The sequence below is a fragment of the Felis catus genome, chromosome D3, assembly GCF_018350175.1.
Source record: "Felis catus isolate Fca126 chromosome D3, F.catus_Fca126_mat1.0, whole genome shotgun sequence".
NCBI classification, from domain to species: domain Eukaryota; kingdom Metazoa; phylum Chordata; class Mammalia; order Carnivora; family Felidae; genus Felis; species Felis catus.
The window spans coordinates 14,523,796-14,546,035 of NC_058379.1; the positions used below are offsets into that span (position 1 = coordinate 14,523,796).

Here is a 22,240-nt window from a genome sequence, read left to right on the forward strand (position 1 = left end):
GGAGCTGTTTACCTGCAACACTGAAGTTGTAACAAGGTCCCTAGGAAGAGAGGGGGAGATTGTGTAAGTGTGTGTGTGTGTGTGTGTGTGTGTGTGTGTGTGTGGCACATCAAAGCTCCTAGCTTTCATCTGGTTCCTGTAAATGTGACTAAGGACCCCTGGGAAAATCATCCTCCCAACTCAATTATGGTTTTCTGTGCTTTTACAGAACCTCAGTCCACAAAAATCTCCTGGCTTTCGTCTGGCCTCAGAATACTTACGTTGTCATCATCAGACCCAGAGCATCATCCAGGCAGTGGCTCTCAACCAGGAGCATTTGACAATTTCTAGAGGCATTTTTGATTTTGCAGCTTAAGACTGGGGGGGTGGGGGGTGCTACTGACATCTAGCGGTAGAGGCCAGGAATGCCACCAAACACCCTATAATGCACAGGACAGCCCCACCACAAAGGATTAACCATCCCAGGGCATCAATGGTGCCGAGGCTGAGAAACCCTGTGCTATCCCTTTACATGCTGTGCTCCCCAAGTCCTACCTGGGCCCTGAGATCTGGTGACGTCCGATGGCATTAACAGACAAGGATCACATTCCTAAGCATGGCTCCCCCACCCCTCACATGGCCACTGATCTCCTGCCTAAAAGCCCCTTAGTCTAAAAGCTTACTCATTTGGGGGGAATAAATATAGTCCCATGGTTCTATAAAAGACTCTGGGAACTTTTCCAACCTCCCAAATATGTTAAGGGAAGATTGTGATTGGTCGTTACCTTTTGTCTGCTCCAAAATACTAAGAAGGTCACAACGCCCCCCACCCAAGGGGCACCAGCTCTGTCAAATTCAGGGGCTTAACCCAACAAAGTCTTCGCAAAACCCTCAGCTGCCCACACCCATCACAGAGCAGGATGGTTCCAGCTCCTGGGCCCCGTGGCCAGTCAGCTCCTGAGGAACCTGTCTTCCAGAAGCAGGCTGGCGACAGAACAGAACAGGGAGAGAAATCTTTGACTTAGCCCATTCATTTAGGTCATATGATTTCCAATTCACTCGAACCAAAAGACCCAAAGTAAGGTCCTGCTGAAACACGGCGGGGGGGGGGGGGGGGGGGGGACGGGGAGTCAGGCCCAGACAGGGGAAAGTGTACCTCATCTCACCCCTGCTGACAACACCAAATGGTTAAGCATTTTTACACCTGTTTCCAAGACAAGCTGGGAGGGGGGAGGGGGCAGGCCCAGGTTCACTACAGCCCGGGGGTCTCCCACACCAACTATGGCTGTGTCTTTTTTGATCTATGTGCCCCAGGGCCAGGCATGCGCAAAAGTGAAAGTCAGACTCTTCCTCTTCATAGCCATTCTATGGACAGGCTCCAGGAAGCTTCCTGCGGCAGGAGTCACCCCACATCTGGCCCCAAGCTCTTTTGAGATGTCTCCCAAGGAAATGAAGCCATTGTCTCTTTGAACTCCCTTTGCATCTCCAGCAGCTATGATTTGGAGCCTGCTTTTCAAGGTTTCTTCTTTTACGGCTCATTTTCTTGTCTTAATTGGTCTTACAGCATGGCAGGGAGACCGAGAGAGAGAAAGAGAGAGAGAGAGAGAGAGCACAAGTGACAGTGACATGAGCCCTGCAGTAAGGTTATCCTGCTGAGCCGATGGGAGGCAGGAAGGAACCAGCAGCCTGTGCTGAGACCGGGCAGCTCTCTCGAGTCCAGACTAAAGGTCCCCCACCCACCTGTGTTCAGCCTGCCCAAAATGCTCTGTGGGTAGCACAGAATTCACAGAATTAAGCCCACACTTGTCCCCTGCCGTGGCTGGGCCACGCCTTTCTCCTCTCGGGGACTCGGTTTTTCCCTATTTGAAAGTTGAGAGGATCAGACCGAGGTTCCTCGTCGTTGGCACATCAGCGTAGATCTTTTCAGTGGCACTTGAGCCAATTCTTTGACGGCTCGGCAAAGGGAAGATTAGCGGGCAGCACCCCCTGGTGGCCGTCGGGAACCATCACAAGGTGGTCCCGGTGGGATGGTGTCTCCAGGGCAATAAACACTGGGAGGAAAAAGCATCCAAGTGTCTGCAGCTGAGCAGCTATTTGACCCTCACTTTTTCGAGCAAGGAGTCTAGGGCTTAAAGCAAAACCACAGCCACGTGCGTCTCAAGCCCTCCAACCTCTGTGACAATGAAGGCAGAAGGTCCTCAGAAGGGAGAGCTCGAAGCTCAGTGTCAGCCTCACTTCTGGAGGGCATCCCTGTATCCGGTGACACAGCCCGCCCGCCTCATTTCTCCTCCACAAAGCACCAGACAGAGGAGAAAACAAAAGCGCTAAAGAAAGCAAACGATCAGATGATAGAGCTAAACTGAGCTTGTTCCCAAGGACGGGGCTGACGTGCAGGTGTCGACACGCCCTCTGTGTGGCTGCGGGAAGGGAGGCCGTTTCGCGTTTCCTCTTCCAAGTGAGGGGTGAGGTCAGGAGGGAGATCTGGAGCGTGAGGCGCCCCACACTCAGAATCCCATTGGGCCAGTGGGACGCCTCGCAGGGCACTGGTCTGAAGGTGCTCCAGAGATAACGCGCCGTGGTCCCCACCCCCAGAGAACCCACAGTCTGGCGGAGACAGGCAAGAAAAGTCAGCATTTGGGGCACCTGGGGGGCTCAGTCGGTTGAGCGTCTGACTTCAGCTCAGGTTATGATCTCACAGTTCGTGGGTTCGAGCCCCGCCTCGGGCTCTGTGCTGACAGCTCGGAGCCTGGAGCCTGCTTCCGATTCTGTGTCTCCCTCTCTGCTCCTCCCCCGCTCGTGCTCTCTCTCTCTCTCTCTCTCAAAAATAAATAAACATTAAAAATTTTTTCTTTAAAGAAAGAAAAGTTGGCATTTAAAACTCTGCGTGATGACAGTGCATGCTTTGGGTGAGACTGGCATGAGTCTGAGTGCAGGCAGGCTCTAACAGGTCCTAGCTGTGTGACCCTGGGCAAGTTACTTAACCTCTCTGAGCATGCGCATCCTTCACGCCCTTTCTTCCCTCCCCTGAGCACACAGCACTGTAAGGCATTCAGAAAGGATAGCTCCACGTAAAGGCTGAACCACGGTGCAAGCCGTAATTTATCCTCACCGTAGAGCTCTCCAGGGACAATGTCCCTCCTCCAGCCTGGGGACCGCTTTGCTTACTGACTCCCCTATTCCCAAAGGCGGATCCTCTACATCAGACCGAGACCTCTCCCGGTTTCAAGCCTGTGTGTATTTGTTTGAGCCGACAGTCCTCTCCTGCCTAGCCTTTCATCGCAAAGGGTACCACATTTTTTTCTGTAAGAAGTCAGACAGTTAGTGTTTCAGGTTTTCTGGGCCCTACCACCCCTGCCACATAGCTCAGCTCTGCTGCTATAGTGTGAAAACAGCCATAGATGTTGTCAACAAGTGGGTGTGGTGGTGTCCCAATAAAGCTTTATTTACAAAAGTCGAGGGAGAACGTGGCGGTGGACTGTTTGCCAACGTCTATTTTAGAGAGAATTCTCTCTCATTATCTGTTCCTCATCTCTACTGAGGGAGCCCACCGCTGACATCTAGACAGAAACTGTCTTCCGCTCACTACTCTCTCCTGGGGCAAATCTAAAAATGCTTCAACCTTCTGCTCCAAGGGCATCATTTCCATGATTAAATCGTGACGGTTCATTTGCTTGTTAATTCATTCAATGCTACTTTGCTGCCATGAGGAAGACTTTTCTAGAAAACAAAAGAAGCACCTGTTTGTGTTTCAAGTGTGTGGTCAGCAGAGCTCAAGTCCTGGCCCCTGTAGTTTACTGGCCACGTGACCCTGGACCCCTTCGTTCACCCACTGTGCCTCCGTCCGATCATCAGAAAACAAAACAAAAGTCCCTCTCTCGTGGGGAAGTTCTGAAGAGTAAGTGGAGTTTTCCTTAAAATCAGCGCAGGATAATCCCTGACACATACTATGCACTCAATCATTTCCTGTTATTATTTTTGTTGTGGCCAAGAGAGGGTACCTGCTGTCTGGGAATTTATAATCTGACATGGGAGACTTATATACTTATATATCAAAACAACTACAGGATAACTTGATAACAAGAGAAGAGCAGGGGCAATCAAGGCAGGCTTCCTGGCAGTGGTGGCATTTAAGTGGCACCTTGAGGCGTCATCAGGAGTTGTCTAAGCCATGGGAAGGCCTGCTTCAAGAACACGCAGCCAGGAAGTTTTTCTTTTGAACAGACACAAAGAGGAGAGGTTTGATGAATAGATAATATCACTGAACTCTACAGGGTCTGGGCAAACAGCCCCAACAGGCACCAGCAGCCGGGGGAGGCACATATGACAAGGGGGACAGAACAAGATAAACAAACTGGGTTTGAGGAGGAGTTTTTTCCTTCAAATTTTTTTCTAGGAACTTACACAACTGGTTGCTTCGTGCCCAGAAAGATAGAAAATGCAGACAACCTAAAGAGAAATCATGGGGCGCCTGGGTGGCGCAGTCAGTTAAGCGTCCGACTTCAGCCAGGTCACAATCTCACGGTCCGTGAGTTCGAGCCCCGCGTCAGGCTCTGGGCTGATGGCTCAGAGCCTGGAGCCTGCTTCCGATTCTGCGTCTCCCTCTCTCTCTGCCCCTCCCCCGTTCATGCTCTGTCTCTCTCTGTCCCAAAAATAAATTAAAAACGTTGAAAAAAAATTAAAAAAAAAAAGAGAAATCATAACCACCCCTAATCCAAAACAACGATGCTACAATATCCAAGATGCTAAAATATCCAAGCGTATCTCCTTCTGGAACTGTTTTCTATGTATCCGTTTTGAAAATAGTAAGTAACACTCGAGCTGGGTCCTTGTCTTCCCCCTCCCCCAAACAATAGCTTTGGGTTACTTCTCGTGCAAGATTGTTAAATCAGTAATCAGGGAAATAATTAAACAACGCCTTAAAAGGCCACCTGAGTGAAAAGCATGACCATAACAAACTGAGACCATCTCATTTCCAGCAATGCCATCCCAATATTGGGACACTGGGGGCGTGAGGTGGGGGTGGGTAGGGAATATGGTTCCTAAAAATAACACCCGATAACGCTTCTCTCCATCCTCCCCGCCCTCCCTGCTTCCTCCTGCATATTGACTCAGCTTTTCAAATATAATCACATGCCCAAGGATCACATACCCACTCTCTCTCAGAACCATTGCTAAGAACAGGGCAGAAATACTCACCGAGGGAGACTGACCCTTGCTGGGAGAAAGGGGAGCCTCCCAGGGCTCTGATGAGTCTCAAGGGACTTCGGACCCTTCCCAGCCACACCCACCACAGGGCAGTGTCCCAGCTGGGCAGCTCTGGGATTCAACCTGGAGGGGCAACGAGGTCCCGGCCAGCATCCCCAAACAGCCCACAGCAGAAAGGGCTCTGTACTGAGAAGCAGGAACGGGTTCCGCAGTTCCAACCCCTGCTCTGCAGCAAGTCAAAGTGTCCCTCTGCTGGCCTCAGTTTTCCCACCTGTGAAATGGGTGCTCATCCTGGTCTACCCACCACTGGTACATCTGTGAGGATCAAATAAGATCACCGGCAGACAGGGGCTTCCTAAAACTGAAGGGTTCTGTGGACGGGCAATGCCATTGTTATTCAGTATGTATACGGGGGGCTCTAATAAGGTCTTTTTATCTCGTTTCTGGTTTAAGCTGCTTTACCCTGCATAACCACCAGGGGGATGCACACTCAAACTGAGCAAATGGAAATATACGGACCAACCCCGCCCGCAGGGTTAAGGAGAAGCCATCTCTCAATGGCTTTCTTACGGGAGGAGACTTGGCTTAACAGCAGCTAGACCTACCTGGGCTCCAACCCAGGCTCTGACACGCACTCAGTTGCTACGTGACCCGGGCCAAGGAGGCTACCTCTCTGGTCCTCAGTTTTCTTACCAGTAAACAGAAAGAATAATCATATGAACCTCATGAGGTTGCTGAAAGGATTAAATGAGGGGGTGCCGGGGTGGGTGGCTCAGTCGGCTGAGGGTCCGACTTCGGCCTGGGACATGATCCCGCGGTTCATGAGTTCGAGCCCCGCGTCGGGCTCTGTGCTGCCAGCTCGGAGCCTGGAGCCTGCTTTGGATTCGGTGTCTCCCTCTCTCTCTCTGCCCCTCCCCTGCTCGCGCTCTGTCTCTCTCTGCCTCTCAAAATTAAATAAATATTTTAGAAAGTTGAAAGGATTAAATGAGCCCGGCACATCACTTGTCTCTGTAAGGACCCAACCAATATCTGCTCTTAACTATTTTCATGGGTCTCCATCATTCATCTGATCACTCACTGACTACTTTTTGCTCGACAGTTCTGAGCCAGGCTCTGGAACAATTCTGGCACAGCAGCTCCCAAAGTGGCATCCCCAAACTAGCAGCACCCAGGGAACTCGTTACAAAACGCAGGTGTCTGGGCGCTTCTCCAGACCGGCTGAAACAGAAAGTCCGAGAGACCTACCGGGGATTCTGATGCACATTCAGGTCTGAGCACCACTGCTCTGGTGAGGAGTAGAGAAACAAACAAATAAACAAAATCGTTTCACATGTGATAGGAACCGTGAAGAAAACAAAACAGAGTAATGGGACTGTGAGTGACTGAGACGGATGTGGGACTCTCTGGCAAGGTGGCATTTGAGCTGAGAACAAAATGACAAAGAACCAGCCACGGAAAGATGAGGGGAGAACGCTTCAGGCAGAAAGGATGACCTGTGCAAAGGCCCTGCGGCAGGCTTTTCAAGGAAATGCAATTAGGTCAGGGTAGCTGATGTGAGGAGCTAATGAAGACATCTGGAGATGGACCAACCAGGAGCCTGGGGGAAGGAGCTGGGGTCTGATTCTAAGATTTAACAGTTTGGGTCTGATTCAGTTCATCTGGTTTAGTGGACGCGGGACCCACGATCCTCAAACATTTCGGCCCCTGCAGACTACACAGTACAAGTTCTGTGCCCAATGCTTCCGCTCTTTTACCTCCCAGGTGCAAGGAATACAGAGAAGGAGGACCATGGCTCAGATCAGAGATGATAGCCGGGAGCCAGGCCCTCTTTGTTCCCACTGGGGGGTTCCCACAAAAGCCAGAGCGGACCGCATGAAGTGGCAGGGGGCTAAAGAGAAGGGTCAAAGGTGGCCTGCAAGAAAGTGAGAGTAGCAGCTATATCGGGAAGGGCAGGTTGAGCCCTGGACCAGGTTTCTCAGAGAGGGGTCTGCTTCCTTGGCTGTAAGACAAAGGCTGGCGGGCGGGGTGGGGGCTCTGACTTTCAAAATGATAATAAAGATAATCATAGCCAACTATGTAGTAAGCATGCAATTTGCCAGACATCTGGCTATGTGTTTATTTACGTTAACTCATTTCTTTTCTGGCAATAGTGTCATAATTATGGAAGATACTACCAGCACCTCCATTCTACAGGTAAGGAAGGTAAGGTAGAGTCAAACAAACAGGGCAAGTTGAGGCCAAGCCCAAGGGAAGCAGAACTAACGGACGAAGGAGGAGAAAGGGAGAGTGGCCAATGGACAAAACGTCCCTAAGTTCCATCCGCCCTTGACTTAGGAGTTGAATGGAATCAAGTCAAGACAATTCCCTTTTTTTTTTTTAATGTTTATTTTTGACAGAGAGAGAGAGACAGAGCATGAGAGGGGGAGGGGCAGAGAGAGAGGGAGACACAGAATCCGAAGCAGGCTCCAGGCTCCGAGCTGCCCGCACAGAGCCCGACGCGGGGCTCGAACTCACGAACCGTGAGATCACGACTTGAGCTGAGGTCGGTCACGTAACCGACTGAGCCACCCAGGCGCCCCAAGACAATCCCCTCCTTAAAACCTCTCCAACAGCTTCCCATTCTGTTCTGAAGAAACCCAAGCTTTTTGCCACGGCTCCGAGGCCCCTGAGCTGGTCCCTGCCTGTCTCTCCCCCACACCTTCTCTCCAGCGGCCCCTGCTCCCTGCACTAGTCTAGCGTGTTGTCAGCTTGGCTATGCTGGCGCCCTCGTTTCCAGATTCCCCTTCTCTGTATGGTTCCGGGTTAAAATCGGCCAAAGTTGCACAGAATTTGGGAAGCGAAGTAAAGCTGTGATGCTCTGATGCGCGGGTCAGGGACAGCAGGAGACAGATGCGGGGGTGCTGGTCTGGTTTATCCTCTCTTCTTCCTGCTCCACGGCCAGCTCTCTTCATCCTGACACTGGGCCCTGGGGGCCAACAGCGACCTCAAATCCAACACCAGACACTGGCCTGCAAACTCACAGAGGCACCAGCTCCAAAGATCTAAGAAACCTCCAGAGGCGTCTACACCAGTCGTCTTCTTGGTTTCCCTCCAGATGTCGCCAGGTGGGCTTACCTGCATCAGGACAGGTTAGAGACCTTTCTCTGAATCTTCAGTCTCCCCTCCTGAACTTTTACTTCCTGAGCTCTTCCGACAGTTGTATGAGGTCTGGAGTCCCACGATAAATTCCTTCTTCCATTACACTCGCAGCGTTCCTGCTCTCCCACTGCCCCCGCTGATACAGTTACCAACAGAAGCAACACCGTACCCGTTCCAGAACTAGCTTCTAAGATACCTGGCAGCTTCCACTTGCCCCCTCTTGGAACGCTTACTCCCGCTATAAGCAGCCCAAGCCACACGGAAAGGCAACAGGTGGGTGCCCCAGCAGGCAGCCCAAACTCCACTCCCACCAGCTACCACTGCCAGCTGCCATCCATGGGCGTGAGCCGTCTTGAATGCTCCAGCCCAGCCAACAGAAAACGTGGAACCACAGAACTACCCAGCTGAGCCCAGGCAACCCAGAGAATCGTGAAGAGATAACAATGCACGTGTTGTTCTAAGTCACTAAGTTTGGGGGTCGACGGTCACACAGCAACAAGTCACCGGAGCACAGCCTATGGTTCAGCCACGAGGGCCTCTTTTCTGCCTCTTAAAATAAATGCTTTGGGGGGGCGCCTGGGTGGCTCCGTCGGTTGAGCGTCCGACTTCGGCTCCGGTCATGATCTCACGGTCCGTGGGTTCGAGCCCCGCGTCGGGCTCTGTGCTGACAGCTCGGAGCCTGGAGCCTGTTTCGGATTCTGGGTCTCCCTCTCTCTCTCTGACCCTCCCCCGTTCATGCTCTCTGTCTCTCCCTGTCTCAAAAATAAATAAACATTTAAAAAAATGCTTTGGAGGTTGGCATGACTCATTTGCGCTTCTCAAAATGCTCGTCTCCCCAGCTTTTCATACCTGGTAACTTCTGGTCATTTGAGACTTCGTTTCAACGGCACCTTCTCAGAGAGGCTCGCTGTGACGGTCAGTCCTCTGTGTCGACGTGGCTGTAGTCCCCACTTATTCAGTCCAACGTCAATGTGGGTGAGGCTGTGCAGCTGTTTTGTAGATGTGATGAAGGTCAGCAGCCAGCTGACTTTATTAAGTAAGGGGGATTATCCTCAATAATCTGGATCGGCCTGATTCAGTCCTTCGCAAGGAGGGGAACACAGGGGGACAGCAATGTGGATGCCAGCCAGCCCTTCCTGAGAGTCTAACCTACCAGCCCCAACAGTCCCCCTAAGCCAAGCCTTTGCGATAATCTCTTCACTGTACTTATCTTACTGGTTCTGCCTCGCTGGTTTGTTCTGACACAGCCACTGTGACCACCCCATCGAAGCCAGGCCCCTGGTCACCATGGTATCACCCCACTTTAATTCTCCACGTGAAACTGGTCACCATTTGTCATTTTTCCTATTTTATCATTTCTCTCAATACATTCTAGAGCGGCCCTGTCCAGTAGAACCTTCTGCAGTGATGGGAATGCCTGACATCCGTGCTGCTCCATGTATCTCTAGAAAGGTGGCTGATGAGGGGCGCTTGGGTGACTCAGTCGGTTAAGCATCCAACTTCGGCTCAGGTCACGATCTCATGGTTCGTGAGTTCGAGCCCCGCGTTGTGCTCTGTACGGACAGCTCAGAGCCTGGAGCCTGCTTCAGATTCTGTCTCTCTCTCTCTCTCTCTGCCCCTCCCCCACTCGTGCTCTGTGTCTCTCTTTCTCTCTCTCTCAAAAATAAATAGACATTAAAAAGAATTTTTAAGGTGGCTGGTGAGACGGAAAAAGTGAATCTGTTCACTTTTGATTAAGTGAAAAATTGAGTGAAAATTTTTATTAAGTGAAAACTTTTTTCACTTCTTATTGACTGTACAAAATTAATTTCATTTCAATTTCATGAATGTAAGTTTCACTCATCACATGAATCTAGCCAGCCTAGAATATGAGGTCCATGAGAGCGGGAAGCCGGTGGGTTTTAGCCACCACTATGTCCTCGTCCCCGACAGCGACTCAGACAGGAAGTTAGACTGGGATGCATCCTGGGAGCGAATGAGCCATTTGCCCGTAAGGTGGCATTCGGTGCCTCTCCCTTGCCGTGGAGAGACCCAGCGCGGTGCTACGTCTGTGTAAGCAGCCCCCCGAGAACCTACGGATCAGGGCTGGGGAGCGCACAATGAGGGAAGGAGAGGAAGTCAGGTCTGGTACACACCAGCCGCTTCAGGCTTCGGGAGGGGCCCTCTCCCTGGGCTGCCGGGCCAGCCCAAAGCTAGAAGCAAGTGCAACAATGGGGCAATCAGGACGGCTCTTTGTTCCAGTCTAAGGAAGGCTGTAGCGAAGGCAGGGTTCTAGTGGCCTCCGCTCAAAGCCCAAACTGGGAAGAAACAAGAGAGCATCTGAGGCTGTCCTATTTCAGGGCCACTTTGCATCCTGTTCTCCTCCTGGCTGCCAGTTCTCCCTCTGGACGTGCCCGAGGAGGAGCTGGCAGGGAGGGGAGCTGACAAAAGGGAGCTCCGAGAGGCTGCAGGGGTATGGGGGTACCCTGGCCTCCTCTCTCTCCCTGTGATGAGGGGCAGAAGCAGAAAAACATTCACCCTTAGCTCAGCAGGCTGAACTTCAGCCTGCACAGTTCCGATAAGGATCAGATACGTGCCGGTGGCTACATTCTTCAAGGGTCTCGTGACTGCCTGCACATCTCACCCATAATTAACGTCAAGCTCAATGAGAAGCACGGGGAAAATCTTGTGAAAGCGGTTTTATGAGTAGAGATTCGAAGACATTTATGATCTACTATTCCCTGCACGCAGCATATAATCCCCTCGAGCACTAAGCGTATAATCACCAGCTTCGCACAGCAAAAGTGCAGCCCTTTCGGCCTCCGGGTCCTGTCCGCGAGCTACTCAAATAAGCTTACAAAGTTGCACCATACAGCCTCTCAAGAATTCCTTCCTGACCTTTGCGCACCACAATCCTGCAACACCAGCACGCCCCCACCCCCAGCCTCCTCCTGCACTTCCCAAAAACTCAGTCTAGGCCACCCACCTACTCTGCAGCCAGAGTGTTGGTCTGCAAACTGGACGGTGATCATGCATCTTCGGCTCAAAACTCTGCAGTGCAAGCTCCGTGCAGTTCCACTGGGCTCTCTGAGCCTAGGGTGCCACCTGCTCCCTCCTGCCCCAAGGCACTTCTGCGTGCTCCCACCGCCCCCCCCTCCCCCCACCAAGTCATCAGGAGAATTCCTCCTCCTGCTTTTGGGTCTCAGCTCCACCCTGAAGCCTGAGAAAGTCCCCAAGCCCTGGAAACTAGCACAGCGCCTGACAGACACTGAGTGCTTGATAAGGAAGTGTGGAAGAAAGGAAGGAGAAAAGCAAGGTCTTCCATCATCTGGAACCTGGGGTTTTTTTCCTTGGGAAAGCAAACACGCAAATGACTGCCCATTATTGGCCTGAAAGCAGCCCAAAGACCAAGAAGAATAAGGGCAAAGAGGAAACAAGAGAGAGAAAGCACAGCATCTGTATTCTGATATCTGAGCCTTGTCCCTTCCAGGCCCTTCTTTGATACGCAGCTGTGTGTGTGACCCAGAGAGGAAAGGAGGGAGCCTGTTGTCTTCAGGCCTGAGGTCTCCGGTCTGGGGCTGGAGGGGGCAGGGGGAGCAAAGGGCAGGAACACACTCTTCCAGAAACAAATCAATTTCACCCTAGGACCTTAGCTCTGTGGCGACCATGATGGAGACAATGGGGCTGTGTGCCATGGAAAAATTGCTTGGGCTTGTCTGTTTAATGCTTTTGGCCAGGGGAAGGTGGGTCACCTCTAGAGTGCAATCAAGTCAAACAGAGGGGGTAAACAGGTTCTAAAGAAGCAGCAATGTTGGGGGAGACAGTGGCTCAGAGGGAAGGGAAATCAGAGAAACAAAGAATTAGAGAACACCGAAGGCCAGGGGCCCTTTGGAGAAAAAAAGAGAGAAGGATGGAGAGAAGGTCGAGGGAAAAGAGCCGGAGGCAGAAAAAGGCCAGAGGACCCTGGTGGTGGTGGTGGGGGTGGGGATGGGGATGGGGGCAGCGATCGTGTTGGTGGAAATGCAGTACAGGTAGAAGTGATGGCAGTCGCAGGGCGGGGGCAGGGGTGAGGGTATGACAATGACAGTAACGGTAACAGTAAGACTTACCGTGTATCGAATCCAAGCCAGGCCCTGCGCTTTGCCCGTATCGCCTCATGCAATCCCACCAACGACCCATGGGGGAAAATGCTCATCATGTTTATCCTCATACCGAGAAAACTAAGCTCCGAACCGCGAGATGCCATACTCAAAATCGTACAGCTAACAGGGGGCTGACCCAGAATGTAGCAGAACCCGGGTTCGTCTGATTCCAGACTCCATTCTGCTGGCAGACACTGAGGGACTGAGAAGGGGAAGCAGAAAAGAAAACGGAAGAGGAAGGAGGCTTGCCCTCATCATGCTATTTCATAGGACAACCTGCCCCCTTCCTGTTCCTGGAGGGCATGGCCACCCCCCCGACACTGTTCCACTTTTTCTTTCCCCCACAGCACTCATCCAAACATACTTGATAATGTACTTCTTATTACGATTATAACGTGTCATCTGTCTCCCCCCCCCCCCCCATAGCATGTAAACCCCTTGAGGACAGACACGAAGCGTGCACTGTCAGAGATCGGAACAGTGCCTGACATATTGCAGGCATTCAATACGTTTTGAATGGATTTATGGATGGTTTTTTTGGTTTCAGGCCACATCTGATATGACAAGAAAGGATTAAGGCATTACGGCTTTGGGGTCCCCTGAACTTGTTGAAAGAACAATTGGGTTTCAGGCTCAGGCTGATCTAACACGCTCACAGATGGGAGGAAGGGGTAGTTTTTTCCTAACTTGGAGGCTTCTTGGACACTGGGAAATAAAGAAACCCTCAACACCCAAGGAGGAAACTAAGATTAGAGTCCCAAGTCTAAAATAAAAGATGCTCGATCCTCTAAGAGAGAGACGGGCCAAGATCATACACTTTGCCAGGCATAAAGCTTCCCGCTTTCCATAGGATTCCACGACTTTCTCAATACGACCTGTATTCCTTCAGTCATTTAACAAACATGCATTGAATCACCACTACCCACCAGAATGTAAGACATCTGACTTCACCACTGTGAAGGACCCCAGTCCTCTGGCTGAGAGCTGGTGCCACCAAGGCCAATAAATACAGTATGACGCTTAAGTCTAAAAGTCTGGTGAGAAAGACACTAGCTTGTTCCCTAGCTTGGGACAACATTTTTGGTTAAAGTGAAGGGCAGGGAATGGTGGAACCACACAGATCCTGAGATCATTAGAAGTTTCTAAGGAATGATGATCGTCTCTGAGAGAATATTTAAAAGAACTGGTCGAGGATGGCTCACTGCTTCCCCCTGGTGGAGAGCGGTAGCAAGCACATCAGACAGCTTCCCGGATCTTTCCTCCACCTGGGCAATCTGAGCCGGGAGCAAGGCTCAGATTTGATACATCCATTCAAAGGGTGACTAGCAGGGTGCCTGCCCTAGGGAAGATCACAGTCACATGAGGGAGTAAGGAGAGGAGACTGACAATCACCGTAAGACACGGTCAGCTGGTGACAGAAGTATTCATTCATTCACCCATTCAACAAAGTGCAGAGGCTTTGAGGCAGGAGTCAGGTCTGAGGAGGGATTAACTGGGAGAACAAAGAGAAAGGGGACTCCAGGTAGTGGTGCCTGTGCCAAGGTGTGAAATCCGTGCATGACCTGGGAAACGCTAAGTAACCAGTAGACTTGTCCAATACATTTAAGGCTTGAGGGGGAAATGGGAATGGTGGGGCTCCAAACAGAAGCCAAGTCCTGAGCTACTTTGCAAACCGTGCAAAAGACCATGCCCTTTAAGCCACTGGTGATCTGCATGGGTTTCAGGTAGCAATTCAGAAATATTTACTAAGTCCCTACAGATATTGACGTCTGGCCGGGAGTAAAATGGTTCACAAGAAGAGTTACGATCCCTGACCTGTGGAGGGGGAGACAGGCATCCCCGGACACCCTGGTTGAGCCTCCAACTTCAGCTCAGGTCATGATCTCACAGTTCCTGAGTTCAAGCCCCACATCGGGCTCGCTGCTGTCAGCCTGTCAACACAGAGCCCACTACTTGTGCTCTCTCAAAAATAAACATTTTTTTAATTAAAAAAAAAAAAAAAACCGGGGCGCCTGGGTGGCTCAGTGGGATAAGTGTCCGACTTCGGCTCGGGTCACGATCTCACGGTTCGTGGGTTCAAGCCCCGCGTTGGGCTCTGTGCTGACAGCTCGGAGTCTGGAACCGGCTTCGGATTCAGTGTCTCTCTCTCTCTCTCTCTGCCCCGCCCCCACTTGTGCTCTGCCTCTCTCTCACAAATAAAATTACAAAAATTAGAAAATTTAAAAAACTCACTCCCCCTAAAAGGCTGAAATTTAAATTAAAATGTGACAAGCGTCCCTGCTGTGTACAGGAAGAGGAGAAATAAAGTATGACATTAAGGGAACTTGGAGTTGAGTGTGTCGACAAGACAGAGTGAGGGGTCCCCAGAGAAGATGAGATACAGCTTTCTTAACATCAGAGAAGCCAGGTTAGGACCCCAGCCATTTTGTGATCGACGCCTGACAGGCACCTCTTTGCACAAGCACTTTTCTTGCAGAACCCCCTGCAATACATAAAGATTGCAGAAAAACATACCTCAGTAGTTAATGACTTTAAGGGAACGAAAGAATGTAAAAAACAAACAGCCACCACCAAGCTGCGACAGAGTCCAGCCGCTGCAGAGACAATAAATCAGTGGTAGAACTCCCAGTGCTGTTTCGAAAGTAAACACTGACCTAATGCCCACTCGTGTTGTTTTTGCAGGATTCCAGTCCCTGTGAGCACGCAGACATGGGACTCACTGGAGCCAGAGTACGGAGGATGCCGACCCCGGCCGGCCCCGTGACTTCCATCAACCAGGACCTGGACTCTGTCTTTCGCCCCAATTCTAGACCGAAATGTCCTTTGCCAAGCTCCTCTGTGAATACACACGCGCCCGCGGCTCCAAACTCCCCCGGTTTCGTTGTTGGGAGAGGCGATGCTCCGAGGGCTCCCCTTACTTGTAACAAGTAATAAAGAGTTCTTTGGGTTGTATTCAATGTGACGCACCCCATGCGGTACTGAGTGGAGCTGCCCCTCATGCCGACCTGTGTGCTAAGCGACACAAGGTTTGGGCAAACGCGCAGCACCTGGCCACTGCCGTCAAGGCCCCCAGTGGCCGTAAGGCCGGCATCAGAGGCAGGACCCGTAGACGGAATCTGAGCTGCCTGGGAAAGACTTGGTAGAGGCATGGAGGGTGAAGGGGAACTGAACCGGCCACCCCAAAGCATGTCTCTTTGGCATAAGGGTTATTTTAGGCTGATCATCTTTTTTAATCGTTAATGTTTTCTATTTATTTTTGAGACAGAGACAGAACACGAGGGGAGGGGGGAGAGAGAGGGAGACACAGAATCGGAAGCAGGCTCCGGGCTCCAAGCTGTCAGCACAGAGCCTGATGCAGGGGTCGAATTCACGAACTGTGAGATCATGACCTGAGCCAAAGTCGGACACTTACTAAGCCACCCAGGCGCCCCTAGGCTGGTTATTTTTAAGAAACAGCAGACACAGGTGAAGCTCTGAAAACGGATTAGAAGTCACGCTTTTATAAAAGACGTTGACATTTACAAGGGAAACCTCCACACGTCAGCATCAGAAACGTGACTCTAAATCTCTACAAACTCCTATCAGTGGAGACGGCAGAGACTTCTTTCGCACAACCACCTTACCCTTGTTAATTGTGCTTTTCCTGGTCACGTCCCATAACTGCCTCCCACACCCCCATCTAACACCCTCTTTTGTCTTTAGCTAGAGACGGGCCACTCTGACGAGCTACTCAGTTTTCCTGGGCTCTTCCATGTATATAGACCTTGTTTGTTTTTCTCCTGTTAATCTGTCCTATATTACAGAGGCCCTCCCAGCCCAGTACCAAGAAGGGTAGGGGGGAAATTTTTTCTTCCCCACAAGGATCAAAGACATCAGTGTTTCCCAAACCATGGCTCACAACCCGTAAGTGAGGTGTGACATAAAAGTGGCAGTCATTACCAGTATTTGGTAAGTGACACAGAATAAAAAAGCAAAGAATACTAAATAGTGTGCATGGTAAGATGAGTTTGATGGTAATTCCTTATTCCATGAGACTCATTTCAGTTACGTACCTGTGTGGGTACATTGTGTGTATGTGTGTACAGTGTAAATCTGATTCATTTCTGTGTATCTTTATTATTATTATTATTTTAATTTTTTTAATGTTTATTTATTTTTGCCAGAGAGAGAGAGACAGAGCATGAGCGGGGGAGGGGCAGAGAGAGAGAGGGAGACACAGAATTCGAAGCAGCTGCCAGCTCTGAGCTGTCAGCACAGAGCCTGAGGCGGGGCTCGAACTCACAGACTGTGAGATCATGACCTGAGCCGAAGTCGGACGCTCAACCGACTGAGCCACCCAGGTGCCCCTATTATTATTATTTTAAAGAGAGAGAATCTTAAGTAGGCTCCATGCTCAGTGCAGAGCCCGACGCAGGGCTCGATCCTGCAACCCTGGGATCATGACCTGAGCCAAAATCACGAGTCGGATGCTCAACCAACTGAGCCACCCAGGCGCCCCTCATTTCTGTGCATCTAGATCAAAACTGAAAAACAGCAGATTAGAGGCCCTCTCGAGGTTTCACCCAGCCCAGGATGTCACAAAGGCTGAGTGTTCAACCCACGGAGGGCAGCTCCACTTACAAGGGCTTCTCCAAACTCAGTAGCACAACTCTGTGAGAAGGTGCAAACTGAACTCTGAAAAGCAATTAAGAACCTAACCTCAATCCTCACTCTCCTGCATTGTAGGGGGCAAGGAGGAAGGACAGGGGAGGGGCATAAATTGAGACGAACTTTCTGGAAAGCTACGTGGCAGTGTTCACCAGACTATCTGGAGGCATTTTTGTTTGTCATGACCGGGACTGGGGGAAGAGAGGGTGTTCCTGGTATCTAGCAGGTAGAGGCGAGGGATGCTACCATATCCTTCAATGACAGGACAGCCCCCAACTCAGGGTCCCTTTGATTGTAGCTTGGATAAAGATCTGCTAGGAAGAAAGAATACAAAAGGGCATGCGTGGGGATCTGAGCCAATAACCTGTGTCATATATGTTCTCTTTCCTTCACTGCTGTATTCCAGCCCTGCTGGAACACAATAGTCAGTAAATACTTGTTGAATGCTCCACGTTGAGTCCAGCAAAGGCATCTGTGACTAAGCACCTGCCTGACTGCCCCAGACTAAAGTTCTACAGTGACACCTTGTGGCCGAAACGGAAACAAGCAGGCAGACGGACCAATAACCCTTTGGCTGGTGTTTGCCCAGCTGACCCCTTAGGACTGCAAAGGCCCCAGAATTTGTGGGGAAATCATGAGGTTAGGGAGACGCAGGAGGCCTCAAGAGGATGGTATCTGATGTCCCGCTAATGAAGGCAAACAGGGGTCTGAGCAATTAATGGGAAAGATCAAAGAAAGAGGATGTTAAGGAAGAAAAAAACACGCCCAAAATTGAGTCATTCTACCAAGATAGCAAACCCGGACTTAATTAGTTTTAACCTCTCCTGAAACAATCTTCCTTTTTGTTTTGTTAAGAACTCCCTTGTCCCTCCCTCCTGCCTATAAAAACCTTCCATTTTGTACAACTTCTCTACTTGCTGGAAAGGATGCCGCCTGATTCGCAACTGATCTCCAGTTGAATTTTATTTCTTAACAATCTGGACCCCAAACTGATGAAACAAGTCACAGAAGTTATTTCATGAGGTGAAAAAAAAAAAAAAAAACAGGTTTCAAAATGTGCATGGATAATCCTAATTCTATTGTTTAAAAAGTTATGTGGGGCGCCTGGGTGGCTCAGTTGGTTAAGCGTCCAACTTCGACTCAGGTCATGATCTCACGGCTCGTGAGTTGGAGCCCCGCATCGGGCTCTGTGCTGACAGCTCAGAGCCTGGAGCCCGCTTCGTTTTCTGTGTCCCTCTCTCGCTGTGCCCCTCCCTCACTCATGCTCTGTCTCTCTTTCTCTCAAAAATAAATAAAGCATTGGGGCGCTTGGGTGGCGCAGTCGGTTAAGCGTCCGACTTCAGCCAGGTCACGATCTCGCGGTCCGTGGGTTCGAGCCCTGCATCGGGCTCTGGGCTGGTGGCTCGGAGCCTGGAGCCTGTTTCCGATTCTGTGTCTCCCTCTCTCTCTGCCCCTCCCCCGTTCATGCTCTGTCTCTCTCTGTCCCAAAAATAAATTAAGAAAAAAAATTGAAAAATAAATAAAGCATTAAAAAAAAAATTTTAGGGGCGCCTGGGTGGCTCAGTCGGTTAAGCGTCCGACTTCAGCTCAGGTCACGATCTCACGGTCCGTGCATTCGAGCCCCGTGTCGGGCTGATGGCTCAGAGACTGGAGCCTGGTTCCAATTCTGTGTCTCCCTCTCTCTCTGCCCCTCTCCCATTCGTGCTCTGTCTCTCTCAGTCTCAAAAATAAATAAACATTAAAAAAAAAATTTTTTTTAATTTTTTTAAAATAGTTATGTGGGGCACCTGGGTGGCTCAGTCGGTTGACAGTCCGACTTCGGCTCAGATCATGATCTCGCGGATCGTGAGTTCGAGCCCCACACGGGGCTCTGTGCTGACAGCTCAGAGCCTGGAGCCTGCTTCCGATTCTGTGTCTCCCCCTCTCTCTCTGCCCCTCCCATGCTCATGCTCTGTCTCTCTCTGTCTCTTAATAATAAACATTAAAAAATTTTTTTAAATAGTTATGCACATACCCCCTTGTCTGTACCGATTACACCAAAACACTTACCAAAATCACAACAGTAAGTTCCCTAGGGGGTAGAGCTTGGGCAATCATTTTCTTTTGATCTATTTTCTGTTTTGTTTTACAATGAATGTATATGGTTTAGGTAAAAAATAATAATAATAAGATAAGAAGTTAGATGGATACAGACCCAAATACAAAGGCATTTAAGAATGTCTCTGGTAAAAAGACCCTGATCACCTATGCACACCCTGTATCTCCACATCTGGGCCCTTATTCTCCAGATCCATATGCTCTCTGACCTCAGCTCTTCCTTGAGCAAGAGCTTCCAAGAGTTGACCCCACCACTGCTCCTCTCTCCTCTGCTCATGAGTGGAATTTACCATCCAAAGCTGACTCCGTCTCATCCTGGCCTGCAGAGTGGGCACAGAAATCTGGAGGAACCGAGGCAGATGTGCTGGGGAGGGGTCTCCATCCCCAAGGCCCGCTCACCTGACATGTGGACGTTGCGGAGGCAGGAGAGGGAGGCATTGAGGCGGGCACACTCCTCCCGGTTGGCTCCGTATTTCTCCACGGTCTCACACACCTGCTCATCTGTCATCTCCAAGAGGTCCTCCAGACTCAGCTGGCCAGGGGTGATTTCCTGCAGGAGGGAAGTAAGGAGCTCGGTGAACGTGAAGGGACCTCAAGCACCCAGAGGGAAGGAAAGTGCGCTGAGCCTCCGTGCTGCCCTCTAGGGGTACCCAGCGGAACACCCGGCCCTGTGCGGAAGGTTGGGTCTCTGACTCCTGGGTCCAACAGGCCTCCCTTTGAGGTTTGAATCTCAGCTTTGCCACTCATTGCCTCGGGCAAGTCACTTACCCTCTCTGAACCTCACTTTACTCACCTTTACAAAGGGTGTCTTAAGTGCTTGTACTTTGTAAGGTAGCACCTATCTTTAGCACATAGCTAGCGCTCCATAGATGGTGATAGTTAATTATCTGTCCCCCTCGGTAGCTTCTGAAGTCTTTATGGGCAGGGCTCCACTTTCCTTGTCTTTGGATGGCTCTCTGTGTGTCCTGTTCAGCTTGGCTTGTCCCCAGTGCAGGGCAAACTTGGAGCAGAGCAAACTGGATAGCCCAAGTCTCTTGGTGGCTGTCCTCCCCAGCCACCCATTCGAGATTCCAGACTGGGGCTTTAGGAACCCTAAGGGGCAGTAATCTGGAACACTGTGGGTATGTGCTGGAAATGAAACTGGACTGGTGACTGAGCCCCCCCAGGGCATGGGTCTATATTCTAAGACAAAATGGTAAGGCTGGGGTATAACACGGGGTGGGGACAGGGACACCTCTGGAGAGATCAGCTGGGAACAGAACCAGTAGGATTGCCAGCTATAAATGTCTTGGGCAGGTGTCCCTTCCCACACCCCCTTTCCCAAAATGATGTGTCCCTGGACACCATAATATAGATAGATATACCTTTAAATTTGTCAAACTTCGATACTTATGCATCTTTATGCATTTATGCATATTTATGCATTGACATCTATACATGTGTATCAAATGGAGAGCCTTCATTTTATAGCAGTTAATGGTATGCAATGTTTTTACATATATTATTATTTAAATAAGAATTTTAAATACCTAAAGACGGAGACTCTAGGACAACATTGTGGATTACTTCTGCCCTCTTGTGGCCATGCCTGTGTATTACAACAAAATCGGACACCTACCCTGTCCCCCCCCTCCCCACACACACACATCCCCAATGCACACACACAAACTGGCAGCCAGAAGGGGGAAAACCGCATTAGTAAAAAAAAATCCACCCCCCCCAAAACAGAGGCAGGGCAAAAGCCACGAAGCCCAGTCAGTGCCCTTCCAGCGCACTAGGTCAGGGAGCAGGAGAGAACGGTAATTGGGGTTTCTCATATAGGGACGCAGTGCACATAAACCCCACCTTAAGAAAAGTGACAGTCCAGGATCTGAAGGTACAAAATGAATCATATTTAGAAGAACTCATTCACAACATTAAAGAATTCTCCTCTTCACTGCAGGACTCACTTGTGCACTGTAATCCCATAATTTACCCCCCAAATATCCAATTTTCACTGAAAAGTTGGGGCCACAGAAAAAAATCACAGAAGTAATAATGACATCAAAAATGGACAAAGCCTTAACAACCCAGACTAAAAGCGAAGATGCACGTCTGTTTGATAAAAGAATAATAATAAATGAAAATGAAGTGGATGGAGCACTGTTTTAAGTGCTTTTCCTGGATTTTCTTTTGTCACAAAGACCACATAAAGTAAGTACTTTTATCATCACCATTAGTCTGTAATTAGGATGCTAAAATTCAGAGAGGTTAGTCCACTTGCCCAGGGTCACACAGGAAGAAAGGAACTCAGGCAGTTGCTTGGGAGCCTTTTCCATACTGCTGGTTCCTCCTCAGAAAGGGGACCTGGGGGGGTGGGGGGGACTCACACAGGAGCTGCAGTCAGAGGGCTGGAAGCCCAGCTCCCTCCCTATCCCCCAGTTAGTGGCCTTGGACCCAGGACAGGAACAGACTACTGTAGGAGCCAGAGCTGGGGCACCTGCAGGCCAGGTAAATGTACATGAGCAAAACTGCTAACTAGCAGGGACCTGTAAGATCCACGGGGCAGCAGAATGGGAATTTAGGTCGGTGTGTTCAGTAATTCGGATTTTTTCAGAAGTCAGAGATCTGGGTTTTTTAATGCAAACTCTTATCTGTTAAATATTAGCTCAAAAAAATTTTTTGAGAATGCTGTATCAGACAAAGAAAAAAATGTCTGTGTATCGCATACAGCTTAGGGGCCACCAGTTTTCAACCCCTGGCCGAGAAGACTGTGTTTCTGTATTGATCCCACTTGATAAATACATGGTCCCAAAAGCCTCCCAGAAGTGAACTGGCTCGTGCAAGTAAGATGCACTATCTGGGGGTGCCTGGGGGGGGGAGTCAGTCGGTTAAGCTCCTGACTCTTGGTTTCGCTGGCGTCATGATCTCGCGGCTTCATGGGTTCAAGCCCCGCCTCCGGCTCTGAGGACAGCATAGAGCCTGCTTGAGATTCTCCTTCTCTCCCTCTCACCCACCGCCCCCACTCGTGCTTTGTCTCGCTCAAAATAAATAAATAAACTTAAAATAAAATA

At 50.2% G+C, this 22,240-nt stretch overlaps 1 protein-coding gene across 5 annotated transcripts in view; it reads right to left on the reverse strand.

The window, feature by feature from the left end:
• KSR2 (kinase suppressor of ras 2) overlaps positions 1-22,240 on the reverse strand; it is a 434,084-nt gene that overhangs the window by 321,131 nt on the left and 90,713 nt on the right. For all 5 annotated transcript variants that reach the window (XM_045042232.1, XM_045042231.1, XM_045042233.1 and 2 more), the window contains exon 3: positions 19,587-19,737. In XM_045042232.1, the coding sequence (XP_044898167.1) occupies positions 19,587-19,737 (151 nt within the window). The remainder of the gene's footprint in view (positions 1-19,586; positions 19,738-22,240) is intronic.